The sequence below is a fragment of the Gallinula chloropus genome (genome assembly GCF_964237585.1).
Source record: "Gallinula chloropus genome assembly, chromosome: 26".
Taxonomy (NCBI): domain Eukaryota; kingdom Metazoa; phylum Chordata; class Aves; order Gruiformes; family Rallidae; genus Gallinula; species Gallinula chloropus.
This window is the reverse complement of record NC_140111.1, coordinates 4363493-4381804: the sequence shown is the minus strand read 5'-3', so window position 1 is coordinate 4381804 and position 18312 is coordinate 4363493. Positions and strand designations below refer to the sequence as shown.

The 18312-nt window shown below is 51.5% G+C and overlaps 2 protein-coding genes across 2 annotated transcripts in view; one reads left to right on the top strand and one right to left on the bottom strand.

The window, feature by feature from the left end:
• NSF (N-ethylmaleimide sensitive factor, vesicle fusing ATPase) overlaps positions 1-6583 on the top strand; it is a gene marked incomplete at its 5' end in the record, with an annotated part of 56576 nt that extends 49993 nt beyond the window's left edge. Inside the window, 2 exons of the mRNA XM_084275624.1 lie at positions 5440-5495; positions 5869-6583. Coding sequence (XP_084131750.1) covers positions 5440-5495; positions 5869-5884 — 72 coding nt within the window. The 3' untranslated portion in view covers positions 5885-6583. The remainder of the gene's footprint in view (positions 1-5439; positions 5496-5868) is intronic.
• Positions 6584-11689: 5106 nt separating this feature from the next.
• WNT3 (Wnt family member 3) overlaps positions 11690-18312 on the bottom strand; it is a gene marked incomplete at both ends in the record, with an annotated part of 42633 nt that continues 36010 nt past the window's right edge. The window contains 2 exons of the mRNA XM_084275663.1: positions 11690-12169; positions 13449-13714. Of these exons, the coding sequence (XP_084131789.1) occupies positions 11690-12169; positions 13449-13714 (746 nt within the window). The remainder of the gene's footprint in view (positions 12170-13448; positions 13715-18312) is intronic.

Below are 18312 nucleotides of genomic sequence, written 5' to 3'. Positions count from 1 at the left end.
GGGATGAATAGATGAGTCTTAGAGGTTCCCACTTCTCTGTAAACTCCCTACTTTGGCTGTGTGGTAGGAACCTTTGAATCAGGTTAATTGAGAAAAGAGCTACAGTGAGAGGAAATTCTCTGAACAAAGAAATCACCGGGTCTTGGGCTGCGGAGAGACCTTTAAAACCACAGTGCCTATGGGCTGTTTGGAGCCTCACTTCAGAGAGGAGCATCTGGCAACTGGAGGGATTGGATTAACTTACCTTTCATGAAATTTCTTCTCTGCACCCAGCACGTTAAGATTCCAGATAGCAATCACTTGGGAGTTTTCTGTCTTTTTTTTTTTCTAAGAAGGTGCCTGTGCAGGTGTATGCGCTCCTTCCCCGCAGAAGATAAATCTGTCAGGCTGTTCAGCTGCTCTTCTCTTTCTTTGCCACTTTCAGCACTTTAAAGCAAATAATTGCAGAGGGTAGAAATATGTAGCTCTTAACCCTCCCCCGCAGCCAGCAGCTATGCCTGGGAGCATCAAGCTGCTGCTCAACAGTGTGTGCATGCTGAAAATGAGAGGGTGTAGCGTGCAGCCCTAATCCGCCGCCGCTGACATTTCAGCGCCCTTCGGAGTCCTTTCCCCCCCCCTCCTCCTCCTCCTCCTCTCACACACTCTCTTTTCACATCAAATGGATTTAGTGCAGCTGAGTGAACCGTCCTTAGATCTTCCTAGGAGAGGCTGAGCATAAGCTAAGAGGCATGTAGTTTAGCAGCATATAAGTCATGTATCCCTCTGTTCGCTAGTCACAATTCTGTTAAAACTTGCTCGGCGCTGAGGATCTGCTCTGACTGGATGTCACCTCAGGGAATAAAGTCATTTATCTAGATTACTTTTTCCTCTTCTTCCTTGGCTTTTAATTCCATACCTACAGGCAAGTCAGTAAGTCATTGCTCACATGTATTAAATGTGTTTAAGGGGCTCAGGCCTGCAGGGACTGCCCGGCTCCGGCGCACCGTTTCGCTCAGCCTTGACAATGGATTCCTTCTTCTGACACAGGACGGTTCCTTCTGCTGCTTTGACCTTCAGTGTTGGTTCTTTTCAAAGCCAGAGGTGAAGGTTATGTAAATTATGGGCTGTTCTGAATCAGGACCATGGCTGGAAATGCTTACCCCAGACTTGCTCAGAGCATCGCCCCATGGCCGCACACCTATGATGCTGCAGATGGGGAGGCTTCTCACTGCCCTAGACTCTCTGGACAGGTAAACTGGTCTTAGGCATTATTTTTTTAACCAGACCACTGTTTTGTAGGTGAGTCCATGACTGATCAGGCAGGGAGAAGCCAGGCTGTGCTGTTCCTTGCAAACCAAGGCAGTGTACAATGGAGGGACAGGTGATTGATAATCCACCTTTTGCTGCCCTGCACGGGTGGTTTGCAGCCAGGTGACTTACACACAGCTCAGGCAGTTGTGTCACAGCATAGGTGGAAGCTAAACATGAAGCAGTTCTCCAGAGGTGTTATATGTGACTCCATGTGCTGAACTGCCATAAACACAGGAAAGCAAACCAGGCTCTCCCTGAGCAGAAGACTCATGTCTGCAGTGTGTTGGAAGACCACAGTGATGTCATTCTGGTTCATTCTTACAGGAACACAGAATTTCACCAAATGACAAGCCCCAGACCAGTTCCTTTTCTTTTTAACTGAGCTGGACCACAACTTTCTAAAAAGATTTGAATCTGAAATCCCCTAAAAATTCCAAGTGATGGATGAGATTTCTTAAAGTTCAGCTGATAAGGTCCTGTGGTGAATAGATTTTTGCCACTTGTCTTTCTCTTCAGTCACTGAATCCAACTGTGGTTTTTGTTGTACTAGACTTAGTCAACACAGTGTACACTGTATGTAAGTAGGTGTTCTTGAGGTGATTGTCCCTCTCTGCTCTGCCCTCATGAGGCCCCAGCTGGGACCCCCAACACAAGAAAGATGTGGGACTGTTGGAGAGGGGTCAGAGGAGCCACGGAGATGATCAGAGGGCTGGAGCAGCTCCCCTACGGAGAGAGGCTGAGGGAGCTGGACTGGGTCAGCCTGGAGAAGTGAAGGCTGTGGGGGGACCTCATTGCAGCCTCCCAGTCCCTGAAGGGAGCAGAGGAACAGGAGGGGAATCAGCTTGTTAAAGGGCAGAGACTGGCAGGACAAGGGGGACGGAGTGAAGATGAAGGAAAGAAGGAAGGTTTAAATTGGATATTGGGGGAAGTTTTTTACAGAGAGAGTGGTGAGGGGCTGGAACAGGCTGCCCAGAGAGGGGATGGGTGCCCCGTGCCTGAGGGTGTTCAGGGCCAGGTTGGCTGGGGCCCTGGTCACCCTTGTGTAGCTCCAGGTCTGGAGGTTGGTGTCCCTGCCTGTGACAGGGGGGTTGGAACTCTCTGATCTTTGAGGTCCCTTCCAAACCAGACCAGTCTGGGATTCTGTGATTCTTAAGCTGTTCAGATGACTTTCAGTTTGTTTCACACTGAAGTCTTGAGGAACCAGTGTCTCAACACCAAAATCCTTTCTTGGGAGTACAGTGAATCACTGCATTGCTCTGGTATCTTGGGTTGTTTTGTTACCATGTTTATGAGCCTCATAAGCCCACACTTTTTGGCAGCTTAATTTCCCTCAGACTCTGTGTGTTGCTGTTCCTGGCCTCCTTTAGTGTTGAACCACTCATATTTAGTGTCACATAATTTGGTCATCTTGTAGACACCGAGTGTCCTGCACTGATGTTCTGTTCTTGTTCCAAAGAAGTCTTTGATGAATGGATACACTCAGGATCTGCCACATGAAGCCAGGAAAGTTTAGTTTGGAAGTGGTACATGGATCACCTCACAGCGCTATCGGGTGCCACACTAGCTTCACCCTACCCTGGGGTGCTGCTGGATATGTGAGCCTTCTCTTTCCATGGCTTGGGGACATGCTCCTTCAGCTTATTTTGTCTGTCTGGTTGCTCTTGGTCCTTGCTGGCAACACTCCAGAATCTAAGGTCTCTCTCCTCCCTGCCTGAAGGAGCCAGGCAGCTCTCCAGAAAGTCCCTCTCTGCACCTCCAGTGTTTCCTGAATCAGGAACTTCTGCTTAGCAGAAATAAAACCTGAAGTAATCCAAGCTGCTTCTCTGCAATGTTTAAACACACATGGGAGGTTATTTTGAAAGCTCATCAGATCCCAGCACCTCTGTTATTTCAAACTGAACGCTGTCTCTGGGCACACCAAGACTTTCAGGACAGGTTTACAGGGCACACACATCTTGGTGGAGTATCTCCTCTTCCCTGCACTGAAGGTAATGAAGTCTCTTCAGTTTCTTTGTGTTCTGAGGACTGCCAGGCATACCCTGGGGAGATTTCACTGCCCAAAAAGGGACAACCATTCTCTTCCCACCTGTCTGATTCATGTCACAGTCTCCATGCTGTTTTTACAGAAGATCCTACATGCTGCTTGCTAACAGCTCTTCCTCTTTTGCAGGACACAACCTGCTTCCTCTTTGCACTCTAACACCATCTTCTGCTCCATCCGGGGCAGATCAACCTTCTGGATTTGTATCTGCTGTTTTCACTAAGCTATTTGTTTGATCAAGTTGGCCTCTTTGCTGCCTTTCAGCCTCCTGCTTTTGGAGGAGATCCTGTGGCTGCAGACAGATGCTGTCCCTCCCAAAGAGTCTGTGGAAACTGTCAGTAAAGATGATGGACAAAGTGTCTCACCCTGGTGCCTCTCTTATGGCTGAGCAAAGAGGGGCTGGAGGCAGCATCTTTGGTTTGTGAAGAACACCCCCAGCACTGGCAAGCTTCTATGTCAGCTGGTGGTGGTACCACAGCTGAATGAAGTGATTTGTTTGTGTACACCCCTCTCAGATTGGGTTGGGGTTTTTAGCAGAACAGTCTGATTGGTCCTTTCTTGTTATTTCTGCATGTGGTGACCTTTCCAGGGTTTCATAGAGTCATAGAATGCTTTAGGTTGGCAGGGACCTTTAAAGCCCATCTAGCCCAACCCCCTGCAGTGAGCAGGGACATCTTCACTAGATCAGGTTGCTCAGACCTTCATCAACCCTGACCTTGAATGTCTCCAGGGATGGGGCCTCCACCACCTTCAGAAAGCTTGTGTGTAGATGGTAACAGACACCTCCCCACCCTCTTCAACATCATCATCTGATGGGAACCAGGTCTTTCCAGCTCCAACAGGAAGATGAAGTTTGGGGTTTGGACTTTTGTCAGCCAAGCCAAACTTGGCAGTTTGTTTGCCCAAATCTTCTTTCTCATGGAGAATCTGTGAGTTTGGGCCATAGAGGAGAATCAAATCTGAGCATTTGGTGGGCTGCCACCCTGAGTAACTCCTCTGAAGAAGTCCTTTCAGAAGCAGACACTTTTGCTGCTAGTATCTACAGAAGTATTGTGTGTCTTTTCTGAGGTGGCCAGGGGTCCCTCTCAGGTGCTCTTTTCTGCTCATGGTCAAGAATCCTTTCCCTTAAATCCCTTTCCTTTGAGGGCAACCTGAAGCCTGTTGAGCAAGTGTGTGCTGGTAATTCTTGGTGAAGCCTGGCCTCTGGCAGCTCTGGTTCCCAGCTTGCTTTGCCTGTCTATGTAACTTGGGGTTTCAGCCACTTTTTCTTTTGTCCAGGACTTGCTGTGGGTGCTTCATCCAGCTCCCTGTGCAGCTGGTATCTGTTTCTCTAAAGTAAACTGGTCAGGACTCACTTTATCCCCCTTCTTCACTGGTCCCACCTTCTCACTCCCTTCTCTGGGGGCACAAAGCAGCTGTTTGCATTTTTTTTCTCCTCACTGTGATTCCCAGAGGTGCTTTGATCATCACTGATGGGCTCTGCCTTGGTCATCAAGAAGTTCAGCCTTGAGTCACCTGGTGTTTACTCTGTCAGGCCTGAGGGAAGCTTCTTCCAGCTGCTTCTTGCAGAAGCCACCCCTGCAGCCCCCCAACTCCACCAGAACCCCACCACACAAAACTACAGCAAAGGGGTAATGAAGCCAGAGCAAAATTGAGGACATCTTTGGTCCCTTCTGCTCCTGACTGTCTGATTTGCTGCCCCAGCTCTGGAAGGGCACAGGTAGACACAGAGTGGTCCTGGCTTTCACCCAGCCAGCCTGGAATTGGCAGCGTGGGATGATGCCAGTGTGCATATTGCCACTTAAACACCTCTGTGTGTCCCCCACTGGCTCATCTCCTCATCTCCTGGCTACAAGAGCTGCAAAGCTTGTGCTGACCAGCTCTTTCTCTGGAGCAGTGCTGCCTCTGCACGACTTGGCTGCAGAACATCCAGACAAACAGGCTGATCTCTGGCCAGCCCGATGCACGGGCAGAGCTCACACACAGCTCTCCCACTGTCTTTGTGGCCCCACTTTCCACTTAGCAGATTGCTTTGGGTGGCATCTGGCCTCCAGCCAGGGTGAAACCACCACACACATTAATGGAGACCTGTTTTGGTTTGTGTTTAGATGGATCCTGAGTATAGAGTGAAGAAATTCCTGGCTCTTCTGAGAGAAGAAGGAACGTAAGTACTTTTATTTTAAAGCCTTGTTTAGAAACAAGTGTCTCTCTGGGGGGAACCTGCAGCTCAGTGTGTCTGACCTCAGAACTGTGTGTCAGATCAGTTCTTACAGCTATCTGCTGGTTGTTTTGGGAGGGGGGGGAGGTCTTGAAGGCTTCTTGAGAACCTGCATGCCTGAATTTTGTGCTTTTCTTAATTTACCTGTGACTTTAAAATGTAAATGAGCTATCAGACTGCAATGTAGCTTTCTGTAACTGAAGTAAATTGGAAGAGATTCTGCTAGAGTGATAATCCAGCTGTTTATCTAAAATCTGGAACTTTGATTTCTTGTGTTTCTCTTGTCTGAGAGAAGGATGTCCTACTCTTTCCCCTGTAGGTGTCACAGGGAGTAGTTGAGCTCAGTCTTGACAGTGGCATCTCCTAGAAAATGACTTTCTAATACATGTAGGGCAGTACCTGTGCTGGGGAAACTCACAACAGTATCTATCCTGGCTACATGTGAGTGGGTTCCAGTGTGTGCTTGATGCTGTTGTACATGTGCATGCTTTCTTGATGGATTTGGCTTCTTTTGCAAGAGTTCCTTCCCTAGACTGAAGGTGGACCAAGTGCAAGATCAACAGCTGGAAAAGTGACCAACCTGGAGAATATACACTGGGATCTTTACTCTTCTGTGTTCAACACGCTGGACAAAGTGAAATGCTCCCCTGTTTCCAAGAGCCCAATGTGGAATCTGCATGTTTAGTGCAATACAGTATCTTTATTCTTTGTCTTGACTATCCTGATGTCATGTGGAAGTGTCTCCTGGCACACTCTGCTTCTGTCTCTGTGCAGGCCAGGCTGCGTTCTCATTTCATTGTAGCATGGGGGAAATGTCCTGTAAGTTCTGAAGCTACTGCTCACTTGTGTCCAGCATCCTGTGATAGGAAAGAAATCCTCATTCCCAATAAAAAACCTGACAGTCTGTGGTGAAGATGTACTGAAGTACTGCTGTGTGGTACCCCGGTCTGACTGCTTCCTTAGCTCACCCCGCGCCTCGCTGAGCACTGAGCCAGGCTGACAGCCTGAAGCCAGGGCCCACAATAGCTCCAGACTCACCCAGATGCTAATACCTGCTCTTGATAGCCAGGTGTTTTGTGGCCTGACAAGAGAAGCTGGCAGTGGCATTAGGGACTGGAGGAAGGCAGGGAAGTACATTGATCAGGGTAGAGGAAACTTCCAAAGCCAGTATTTAAGGCATCAAAGCTGCTCCTTAACTGAGGAACAGTTTGAGAGCTGCTGATTCCAGCCTGGAAGCTCTTCAGGAGTGCAGTGGAGGCAGCAGCTTTGGCAGCAGCCAGCCTCACTGCATCTCATTCTTCTGCCATCTTACCAAAGGTTGCAATCCCCTCTTCAAGACAGAGAGGAAGCCAAGCTCTGCAGATGCACGAGGTGTGTATTGCCATGGTTTTGCACTGAGATAAAGGAATGTATCAGACTTCTGCTCCCTGGTCCTTTCCCAACAGTCACCTGACATCAGCCAGATGCTGTTGAGGAGGACTGCAGGAGGCTACTCCCCTCTGGATCCTTGGCTCCACACGTTTAATAAGGTTCATGGAACATACCTCAGTTTGGTGGGGCACGAAATCAAAGCCATTTATGAGATCTTAGTCAGTGGAGCTTCCTAAACTTGACGAGACACGCTGCTGAGGGCTAGCAGCTTGTACCCAAAGCTGTGTTCCCAGGGAAGGAGGGTGCTTCACGTTCTTTCAGGCCCAAAGCTGAAGGTACTGTAGGTCCTTAGTGCACCCTTACAGCAGTCGGAGGATTTTAGTCACTCCACTCTGGTTTCTTTTGGCAGTGCTGTTGTATTGTGATGACATCCTGAGTCCCAGTGGTTATTATTCCCTCTCATTTTGTGTATGATCTTGTGAATTTATTTGTTCCTTTTTTCTTTTCCCCTCTGCCTGTCCCAGTGACAGCAGCACACCTTAACTTATATTTCAGAGGAACTGATGTAAACTGTGTTGTGTCTTTGTCCAGAACTATATTGCTGAATAAATATCTGGTGAAATTGCACATTCAATGGATTCAATAAAAAGCACAACCACTTGTGATGAGCTGGGAGCCATCTGTGTCTTTGGTGGTAGTCAGAGGGGTGTGTATAGAGAGATGGTTTGTCTGTGAGCGTGGGGTGGATTGACTACAGCCCCAGCCTGGATAGCCTGACCACAGGTGGTCTTTAAGGAGTCGGCTGAGTGATCTCTGGTGCAGCCCTTTCCAGAGTTCTCTGGGCCTTGCTGTGCTGGGGAATGTGTGTGTGTGCTGGGTGTAGCATCCCACCCACCCCAACCATCCATCCAAGGTGGTTCCTGCAGGTGGAAGAAGACAATGACTCCTGGCACCCCTTCCCACCATGTTTTCTCCATGACACCCTGCCTGGGCCAGAGCAGCTTTATAGTGAGAACTCCACTGCTTTAATAAGCCAAATTCTCCATCCCCTTCCTTACCCTGCAGCTGCTTTTTCTTCTAGAAATGAAACTGCCTCACAAGCAGAGTTATTAACCCAATGGGCTGGAAGTGTCAGGAAGGGGTCTGGGGGATGGAGCACGGTGGGGAAAGGCTTGGGCTGAGGGGCAGACAGCATAATAGCTTCTGCTCATAGAGCTGTTTGCCCCACAGAGTGGTTGGAGCTTGACTTCTCAGTTCCCTGGGGGCTTATCCCCTTGTTGTGGAGTTGCTGTGGCTCTGAAGGCATCACTCCTGGCATCCCATGGGAGATGGCACCAGCAGGAGCGTGGGGCCATGCAGCAGGGCCAGGCACCCTTGGTGCCCACACAGTGTGGAGTTGGGGCAGCACCCTGCAAGAAGGTGAGTGGAATAGTTCTGCCTGTAAATCGGGGATCACTGGAGGAGCCCTGAAGGATTGATCTGTTTTTCCCTTCAGACAGGTGTGTTTGAGGCCAGAGCTCTGGGAAAATTCCATGTGCTTGAAAGCCTCATTAATGTGTGGGAGATGCTGCAGAAACACCCACCATGTTATTCATGGAGAGAAGAATGTTTGTAGATGAGGAAGTGTGGATGTCAGTCTGTCTGAGCCATCACAGGTGACTTGGTGCCAGCCTGTGAGGACTTGGGTGGCAGGGGAACGTGGATCCTACACCCTGCTTTAACCCAGGAACCCCCTGCTGTGTGCAGGCTGCAGGGTGACCTTCACTCTACAAAAACCTCAGGTCAGCTCTAAAATCTCCCATATTTGCTACATTTTATCATCATCCTTCAGCATCCGTCTGCCTATCGCGGTGTGTGAGGAGCCAGAGGGTCCCAGGGAGCCAATGGGATCCTGGGGGGCATCAGGAGGAGTGTGGGCAGCAGGTCACAGGAGGGGATCCTCCCCCTCTACTCTGCCCTGCTCAGGCCCCACCTGGAGTGTTGTGTCCAGTTCTGGGCTCCCTGGGATCAAACAGACAGGGATCTCCTGGAGAGAGTCCAGAGGAGGGACAGAGATGCTGAAGGGGCTGGAGCATCTCCCCTGTGAGGAAAGGCTGAGGGAGCTGGGGCTGTTCAGCCTGGAGAGAAGAAGACTAAGGGGGGACCTTATGAATGTTTATAAATAGGTGAAGGGTGGGATGCAGGGGGACATGGGCAGCCCCTTTTCAGTGTCTGTGGGGACAGGACAAGGGGCAATGGCTGCAAGTTGGAGCACAGGGAGTTCTGCACCAACATGGGGAAGAACTTTCCCCCAGTGAAGGTGAGGGAGCCCTGGGGACAGGCTGCCCAGGGGGTGTGGAGTCTCCTTCTCTGGAGAGATTCCAGCCCCGTCTGGACACCGACCTGTGTGACCTGTCCTAGGGAGCTGCTTTGGCAGGGGGTTGGACCTGATGAGCTCTGGAGGTCCCTTCCAACCCCTGTCATTCTGTGATTCTGTGATTCTGTGTCCTTCAGCAGGATTTAAAGGACCTTCAGAGGCAAACCACACAAGATGGCAAGTGCATATTTCCAGGTTTTTACCTTCTCTTTAATGATGTACCACAAAAAAAAAAAAAAAAGCAAGTTGAAATATATTTTTCTCCAAATATATATATTTATATAATATATAATCTTAGTTAACTCAAGTATATACATTGTATAATAAATAATGCTTATAAAAAGAGAAATTTTCTGGATATAAAATAAAAAAAAATCGACCTCTACAACTTTATACAAAACTTTGGATACAGCAGATTGATGGAAAAAAGATCTTCCATTCAGTGCTAGAATACCTGGCTACAGGAAAATAATTACAAGGCAATAAATGTTCTATTTAATATTAAATACCTTTTCTTGATTAAAAAAACCCCAAACAAACAAAAAAAAACCAAAGAAAAAAGGGATTTTGCTTAAAGTCAGGTACTTAGAGGCTTTCCAGACACAGAATTTAATATATATTTTAAATAGAATGCATATCAGAAGACGGCTTATTTCTGGGTCGGGGAGGTTTTCTCGGAGCTCTCCTGTGATCTTTAGTTTCAGCAAGCAAAGGCTTCTCCAGCTGCATGAATCCAGCTCCCCAGCGTGCTCTGCAGAGGAGGGATTGAGGATGTTGCTCCGATTCCAGCCACAGGTTTGAGCGCCAGGGCTGCGTTCTGTGCTGGGTTTGATGAGGGCTCCTGCACCCGTTTTATTGCTCCTTGCAGTACCACGTACTGCTCTTGCCCTCAGAGAAGTGGGTGATGCAGAAGCCAGGGCTTCAATGGTTCAGAAATGTTTCTATGTTAAATCACTGGGGTGTGAGAAGCGCTGCTGGGACGTGGTTGTGGGTCCTCATCGCCTGTGGAGGAGCCCACCAGCACAGAGAGAGTGTTTCTCTCTCATGTCAAGGGTCAATGGGGCATGAAAATGTGAAGCCCAAGAGGAAGGGGCATGTGGTCATGAAGGGGGATGTGGCCTGGGGAGCAGCTGGGGGCACCAGTCCTCGTTCTTCGGCGCCGAGACGGGCCGTGGGCTGCGTGCGGCCTAGCCTGGGCCCTAAAGCCCTGCCCACGGCACGGGGCCTTGGTGCTTGACGTGACCCCTCAGGGGCAAACTGCTGGTGCCTCAAGAGCTCCTCTGGGAAGGATGGGCTCTGCCTGGGATCGTGTTGTCAGGTGAAGGTCTCCCTTTCCCGCCTGTCCTTGCCTCTCTTACTGGATGAACTGGTTTAAACCAGGGGAAGGCTGACGAGGCGGCTTGGACAGATTCCACCTCGCCATGGCTCTGCTGGTTCCCGGTGCTGCAGCGGGTGTAGCAGCTCTCCCAGAGGGTGCCCTGTCCCCAGCAGGATGCTCTGAGCTTGCTCTGGGCTGTGAGGTCGTGTTGGGGAATGCTTAGTCAATAGGTGCTTCAACTGGGTGGATCTAACCCCGATCCTGATCACAAGACCTCTCTGGGCAGCTGCATGGCAGGGAGGTGGCAGCTGTGTAAGAGGTGGCAGCCTTCCCACACCTGGTCTGCTCTTACCTGGGGCCAAATGCCAGAGGATCAGTGCTGGTTTCCCACTGTCCTCCTCAGAGGGATCACAGAGGATGATGCAGGGCCGTGGGGAGCAGAGGGGGCACAGGGGGGGTGAGGGATTGGCCATAAAAGTCTCCGCTGTGTGCTCAGACCCATGTGTGTCTCCAACATCATCTTGGAGCAGGAAGGAAGGAGCCTGGCTGGTGGGGGACAGGGGGGTTTGGCTCCTTTCCTCCTCCTCAACACATCTGCTGAGCCCAGGACAGCTGTGCCAGCTGTGGCACCTGCACTTGTTTGGCTTTTGCTGAGCAGAATGTATTTGCACCCAAAGCCCTCTATTGGCATCTCAGTGGTCCAGACCTATAGAGGAGGATGGAGCTGAAAGCTCTTGTGTGTAGCAGCAACACAGGCTGGTGTGGCTGTGCCTCACTCAGACCTGTGCTGCCCTCGCCTGTCCCCACACAGTCTGTCATGCCAAACAGCCCGAGAAAAGTCAGCAGGTCAGGGATCTAACGTGTCTGCAGTGCCAGGTCTGGCCTGGGACCACCTCGTGTGGGTGAGATCCCGTGAGCCTTCTCTGCAGCACTGGTGCTGGCTGTGTGAGGGTGTCTGCCCTGACCAAGGGCACGAGGATGTTTTTATACATCCTCTGAAGCGTGAGGCCACCACATAGGGACTGATCACAGGGTTGATGGACGCCTTAGCCCTGCTCTGGAGCAACCTCCCATCAGCTGGAGACCTACCAACATTTACTTGCAGGTGTGGACATCGTAGACACGGATGCACTCCTGGCAGCTCACGTAGCAGCACCAGTGGAAGATGCAGTGACACTTCTCCTTCCGTTTCTCAGTCCTGGTGTTGTGGCCACGACCACAGCACAGCAGGTCGCAGCCATCGATGCCGTGGGAGGTGACGTTGCACGTTCTGTCCCTCGTCCCAAAAGAGCCTGTCTCTGGGTTGGGCTCACAAAAATTGGGGGAGTTCTCATAGTAGACCAGATCCCTCTCCGTTGGTGGCTTGAAAAGAGCGTACTTGGCCCTCAGAGTTTCTACCCACCCCCGAGATTCCCGGTGCTTCTCAACCACCATCTCGGAGGCGCTGTCGTATTTATCCTTCAGGTAGTCACCGATGGCCCGGAAATCGGGCTGGGCCCACCAGCAGGTCTTCACCTCACAGCTTCCTGAGAGACCGTGGCACTTGCACTTCAGGTGCATGTGATCCAGGATGGTCTGTCCAGGGGAGAGAAAACAAGGTGGTTACCAGTGACTTATGACACCCAGTGTTTGCTTTCAGCCACCTGCCTTTGCTACCTGGGTTGATACGTCTGATCTCGCTTGGTCTGGAAGGCAGAGGCTTGGGTGCTGCGTGGTGTGGGCTTGGGTTCTGCGTGGTGTGGGCTTGGGTTCTGCATGGGAGCTTGGGTGTGTGGCAGAAAACATCTCTAGGTGGAGACAGACCACATACTAGAAGAGTATAACTGAGATGGGCAGATGCTCTGATCATCCATCCAATCCCATAACCAATCTAATCCAATCTGATCTAATGCAGTCTCAAAGTCTGATCCTTCCAGTGGGGTCCTCCCCATCACGTGTCTGTGAACAATCAGAGCCCAGAAAGTTGAGGGCTGAAGGCTGTTTCTGACGTGTGTGGGTGTGGACTGACCCCCTTGTCCCAGCTTTGGTCACAACCCTTCATTTTATGCCTCCAGTCTGACAGTTTGTACTAGAAAATGAATGACACTGTGAATCTGAGGGCATCATGCTCTTCCTTCCCTAGAAACCTCCCCTGTGTGGAGCAAAAGGATCACTGATTTTTGTTAGATTATTAGAATTTGGGGGTGTTTTAACAGCAGCTGTCAGTTGTTAACACAAGTTAGAGGCTCAAGCTTGTGCTGTTCCACCTCCACCTGCTGTGGAATGGAAAAGTGGTGTCTGGTGTTTGCTGGAAGGGTCTCACTGGGACATGGTTAAAGCCCACCAGGTTTGCAAAAGGCTTAGAGCAGGCAGTGGCCTGGGAACCTACTGACAGCATGAAAGGAATGTTTCAGTGGGAAGGGACCAACAGCGATCATCTGGTCCCACATGTCACTGGGTGGGGCAAGGTTACAATGGGGAGCACGAAGGAAGGAGTAGCTTGGGAGGAAAGTCCTCTTCATCATTGACCTGGGTCTTGGGCAGTGGAGTTGGGTTTCTACATGCTGCCTTGGGAGACGTTTGTGGTGGAAGCAAGGCATGGTTTAGATCTCCTTACATCTCAACATCTCCCAACATCTGTTTGGAGAGAGTGGAAATGCTGTGCCCTGGGACATAATCCTAGAAAGCTCTAGCCCAGCCATTGCTGCGGTCCCATTACATCAGGATGGGGGCCAGACTGGGCTCTCCATGGATGACCCTGGGAAATAATCCTAGAAAGCTCTAGCCCAGCCATTACTGTGGTCCCATCACATCAGGATGGGGGCCAGACTGGGCTCTCCATGGATGACCAGTGCTGGACCCTCTGAGTACTCACCGTCCTGCCGGCCTCATTGTTGTGCCTGTTCATGGCTGACCGGGCGTCCGGCCGGTTCTCTCGGGCGTCTGCAAATTCCCGGGACACCAACACGCCGAAGTCGGCGTCCTCACTGCACCCCCCCCATTTCCAGCCGTCTCCTGGGGGCCCTTTGTGGTGGGAGTCACAGCCGCAGATGGTGGACGTGCCCTCGGCGCAGGAGCGGGTTACGGCGAAGGCCACCCCGGCTGAGGCGATGGCGTGGACGAAGGCCGACTCCCGCGTGGCTGCGAAGGAACACGGGGGTTGTCAGGTGAGGTTTGTATCCAAAATAGTGTGGCCTGTATTAAATAGTGGGGCCAGCAGGGCTGGGGAGGGGATTGTGCCCCTGGACTGGGCACTGGGGAGGCTGCACCTCGAGTGCTGGGTCCAGTTCTGGGCTCCTCACCATCAGAAGGACATTGAGGACCTGGAGCGAGTCCAGAGAAGGGCAACCAGGCTGGGGAAGGGGCTGGAGGGCAAATCCTCTGAGGAGCAGCTGAGGGAGCTGGGGGTGTTCAGCCTGGAGGAGGCTGAGGGGAGACCTTCTCCCCACCTCCCCTGCCCTGCCAGGAGGGTGCAGAGAGGTGGGGGATGGTCTCTTCAGCCAGGGGACAGGAGATGAGACAAGGGGCAATGGGCTCAGGCTGCACCAGGGTCAGAGCTGGTGAGAGGGGAAAATTACTCCCCAAAAGGGTTATTGGGATGTGGCACAGGCTGCCCAGGGAGGGGGCTGAGTCCCAGCCCCTGGGTGTGTATAACAGATGGGTAGATGAGGTGCTCAGGGATGTGGTTTAGCACAGGACAGGAGAGGTTGGACTTGATGATCTTAAAGGTCTTTTCCAACCTGGCCATTCTGTGATTCTGTGAAGGTAACACTTCTGCTTTCCTTCCCAATCTCTTTGGGCATCATCTAAATCTCATTGAAAAGTAAAAAAACCTATTTTATTAATTTTTTAATGAACATTTTCTGCATCAGCTGCTGCTGGCATCACCCTTCAACGCACGCAGACGTGAGGGTGTGGGAGAGGAGCTTGGCTCCAGCTCTGCGTATCACAAGGGTGGCATTTGCCCCAAACACAGTGGGTGCAGGATTGGACCCAGAATGGGTGCCTGTGTGTAAACAGAAACTCAGTGAGAGCTTGAAGGACCTTAGAAGAGAGTTACTGGAGTAATACCTTGTCTGGAACCCCAGAGAGGGACTCCATGCCTGCAGCTAGGTGAAGGGGAGGTGAAGCTGGAATGGGGGAAGGTTTCAGATGATACAGGTGATGGCAGAACAAACCCTGAGAGCCAGTAATTACTGTTAGATACACCTGGACCAAACCACACCCGGTGACCTCACAGTGCTGAGTGTGTGGAGATACCCTTGAAGTTGCTCATTAATTACTGAGCAATCCTGAAGGGAATCAAAGCAGATGAGACCCAAGTAGTGATGTAGTCTGAAATCAGCTGGACTCCTTGCTAGTGCCCTGGCTGGTGGCTCTTCTGCTGGTCTGAAAGCAGGACAGTGGCTAAAGTCTTTGGATTTTTCAACCTAGACTGAAGTCCAGCCCATTCACATCATTTGTTCCTCTGCTCACCTTAACTTTTCACCTTCAAGTAGCCTTTAATGGCCCCTGTACTGATTGTGTCACAGTAAATAACAGTCTCCAGCGTTCCCCTGCTCAGCACAGTAACAGGAACTTTGGTTCCTGGACTTGACTGTGGATTCCTGCAGCACTGACCCAGCTGTTCAGGTACCTGGGTCTACTCAGCAGGTTTTACAGCTTTCTTCCTTTGTTGGACAGGTTTTTTTAGGTTTTGGATTTGGTTTTTTTTTAAAGCAGACAGTGTTGTACACTCTCCACTCATTTTGAAGTCAAGTCTGACTGTTGACTTCATCCAGCTGGTGGCCTGTGGCTGTGGGGCCTGGAGAACCACTGCAGCTGGGTAGTGCTGGGGGCACTGCAGGAGGTGTTTCCAGGGGCCTCCTGGGTGTAGTTTGAGTGATCAGGACAGTTGTAAGTGGATGTAGGATGAAGCCAGAGCCTTCCCCTGGCTCAGACCACCAGTGACCATCCCCTTCTGCTAGAACAGGAGCCATGGGCTGTCTTGTCAGCTCCCCACACATCCCTCGCCTACTCTTGCCTTGTGCCCTGGGGAGATCTTTGCTGCACCAGGTCTTGTTCCTTGGCCAGAAGTCTTCTCTGCAGAGGTAGGGGATAGCATCCCAAAGTCGTGTGTCTCAAATGGAGATAAATTCACCCCTCACAGACAATTGAAAGAGGCAGTTCAGGAGTATGTATGTAGGAGTATGCTGCAGAAAGGTCCATCCCTCCTCTGCTGCAGCATGGGGAACTCAGATCTAGGTGCCAAACCTGCCCCTCAGCCAGGGTTGCTCGACCCTCTCTTTGCCAGTGGTTCTGCAACACAGTTTTTCACTTCCTTTTATTTCAAACTCTTCCCTCCTTGCCCTCCCCACATCTGGAATGTCAGCAGAGACCTGACCTCTACCTACCGAGGTTTTCCTTAGATACCCTTCACCCACTGCTTATATTGGGACCACTGGGGGCTATGGCCACCGGTTGAAGATCACCGCTCCAACTGGAGTGTTTCAGCCTGACAAAGACTATTTGGGTGGCCTGTGAGCTAAAGCAGATCAGATTAGAGGAGGTAGCGAGCCCTTCTGGCCTCAGACCAGGACAGCTCGGGGCAGAGGCGGAGGACACGAGCCACTCTCCTCGCTGAGTGACTTTGCTCTCCATCCCGGGGGGTGATGGGCACAGGATGGAGTCGGCAAGTGATTACTGAGCTGGGATGATGCTGGGATGGGAGCTGAGCTGGAGCTGGTGCTGCCATGGCCGGGCAGAAGCAGGATGCAAACAACCCTTGGCTGGGTGAGGGGGCTACACCTCTCTCTCAGAGCTGCCCCCCACCCAGCACCCTCCACGACCCCGCGTCTGCCCGGCGATCTCCCCACACGATGCCGGGGCAGAGGAGGGGGAAACGAGCTGCAAACACAAACGCCTCCCCTTGAAATTCTCCCCCGGGTCTGGGCGAGGAGCCGGGAGAATTTCCCAGAGATGAAATGAGGGGAGCAGCGTTCCCAGAACCAGGGGAGGGGCTGGCGAGGGAGGATTAGAGCCGTCTTGACAGTGCACCACTGCGACTGTCTCCCAGCCAGGCCCGTTACCTGCTGGGACACTCAATTTGCCATTGTTCCCGCGGTGTCACACTGTATTACCAGCATAATGCAGAATGTTTCCGCCGGCCAGCGTACCCACGGCACAGAGCACTGGCATTCCCCAGGAGCACCTCGTAGCAACGGGGCAATGTTCCCCTGTCCTGCCGTCACCCTCCAATCCCGCCAGCCCGGCTGGGAAATCCCTATTGATGGCTCTCCCCAGCCCCCCGCCACCGGATCAGAATGGCTAAAGGGCGTGTGAATGCTGCAGCAATTTGAAACGACTGCAGCGTTGGGATGGTATCGCTCGCCCTGCCTCACAGTAGGGGAGGAAGCTTAGCTCTTTCTCATCGGTATAAGCTTATTTTTCTCTCTCCCTCTCTCCTTTCCCTCCCCCCTTCCCTTTAAGCTGCTGAGTTTATATCAAGACGGCCCCCTGATCCCACACACCCCTGTTTAGATGCAAATGACTGCAAGTGTCATGGCTGAGAAAAGCCATGGGTTATCTTGGTGCGGGTCTGCCTTTTCACAGCTCGTGTCAGGGGCTTAGCTGAACACACAAGGACCCCCAAAGGCAGCCCGAGCCCAGCTGCCTTTCCTGCACCTGGTCTCGCTGCCGGCGCTCTCCTCGCAGCCACTCACACAGCGAGATGCTGCCCTGGCCGGTGCTGTCAGCAAAAGGCTGGAGCCCAACTGGGGTTGAGGAGGACCCATGGTGTCTTCCTGGAGAGGGAGAGCGAGTGAAGGGCAGCCGTGATGGGAGGAAGATAGAGGAAGAGTGGGTTCTCCCATTGCTCAAGATGTGGGGAAGCACATGAGAGCCAGTCCCACAGACCCAGCCCTGCCTGTCTGTGGCTCAGAGACCTCTTCTCCATCCCAGGAGTTATTCTTCAGGTGACTGTGGGGCAATCCTGCCCTGCACATTCACAACTAGTGCTTCCTGGGCACTGTACTTTAACCAAAACCCCAGACTTTATCCCTAATGCAGAACATGGTAATCACTTGCCCTCCCAGGGCAGCAGTAAGTGACCTGGCTGCTGGCTCAACCTTGGCTTTGGGGTTGGACTTTGCTGGAAGAGACATTGTCTTTTAATAAAAACTGACCTTTAAAAAGAAAAGGGAGGGAGAAGAGAGAGAGGGAGGGAAGCAGGTTTTTCCTCCCTCCGTGTTCCAGACTGCACACCTGCAGTATAAATCACCTTGGAGAATTTTGCCTGTAAAAACATGATCTTACCCCAAAAAAGCCCTGTTTGTTTGGGGGATTTTTTTTTTTCCTCTTTTTTTCCATAGGCCAGGTTAAAAATAAAGCCATGCAAACCAGAAAGCTTGCAGGAAGATCATCAGTGGGCCTAGGAAACCACAGCTTCACCAGCTGCAACCCCCACACGTTGTATGGCAAAAACCTCAGGAGTTTGTACCTTGGGTATGGCACATGGGAGGGAATCGGGGTGAGCCCTTGGTTGGAGTTGGTGTGGAGCAGCCCCCATATAGGAGCCCATCCATCCCCCTGGGGTTTCCCTGTGCTGTAGTCGCTGTCTGTGGCTTTGCTGTGAGTTTGAAGCCACACAAGGGGTGCTGAAAGGAGAGATGAGTCATATGGTGAAGCTGGGAAGAGAAGTGAGGTGGGGATGTGAATGGAGGGGGGCTGAGGACAGGAACCCCTCAGGCTATTTCAGGGAG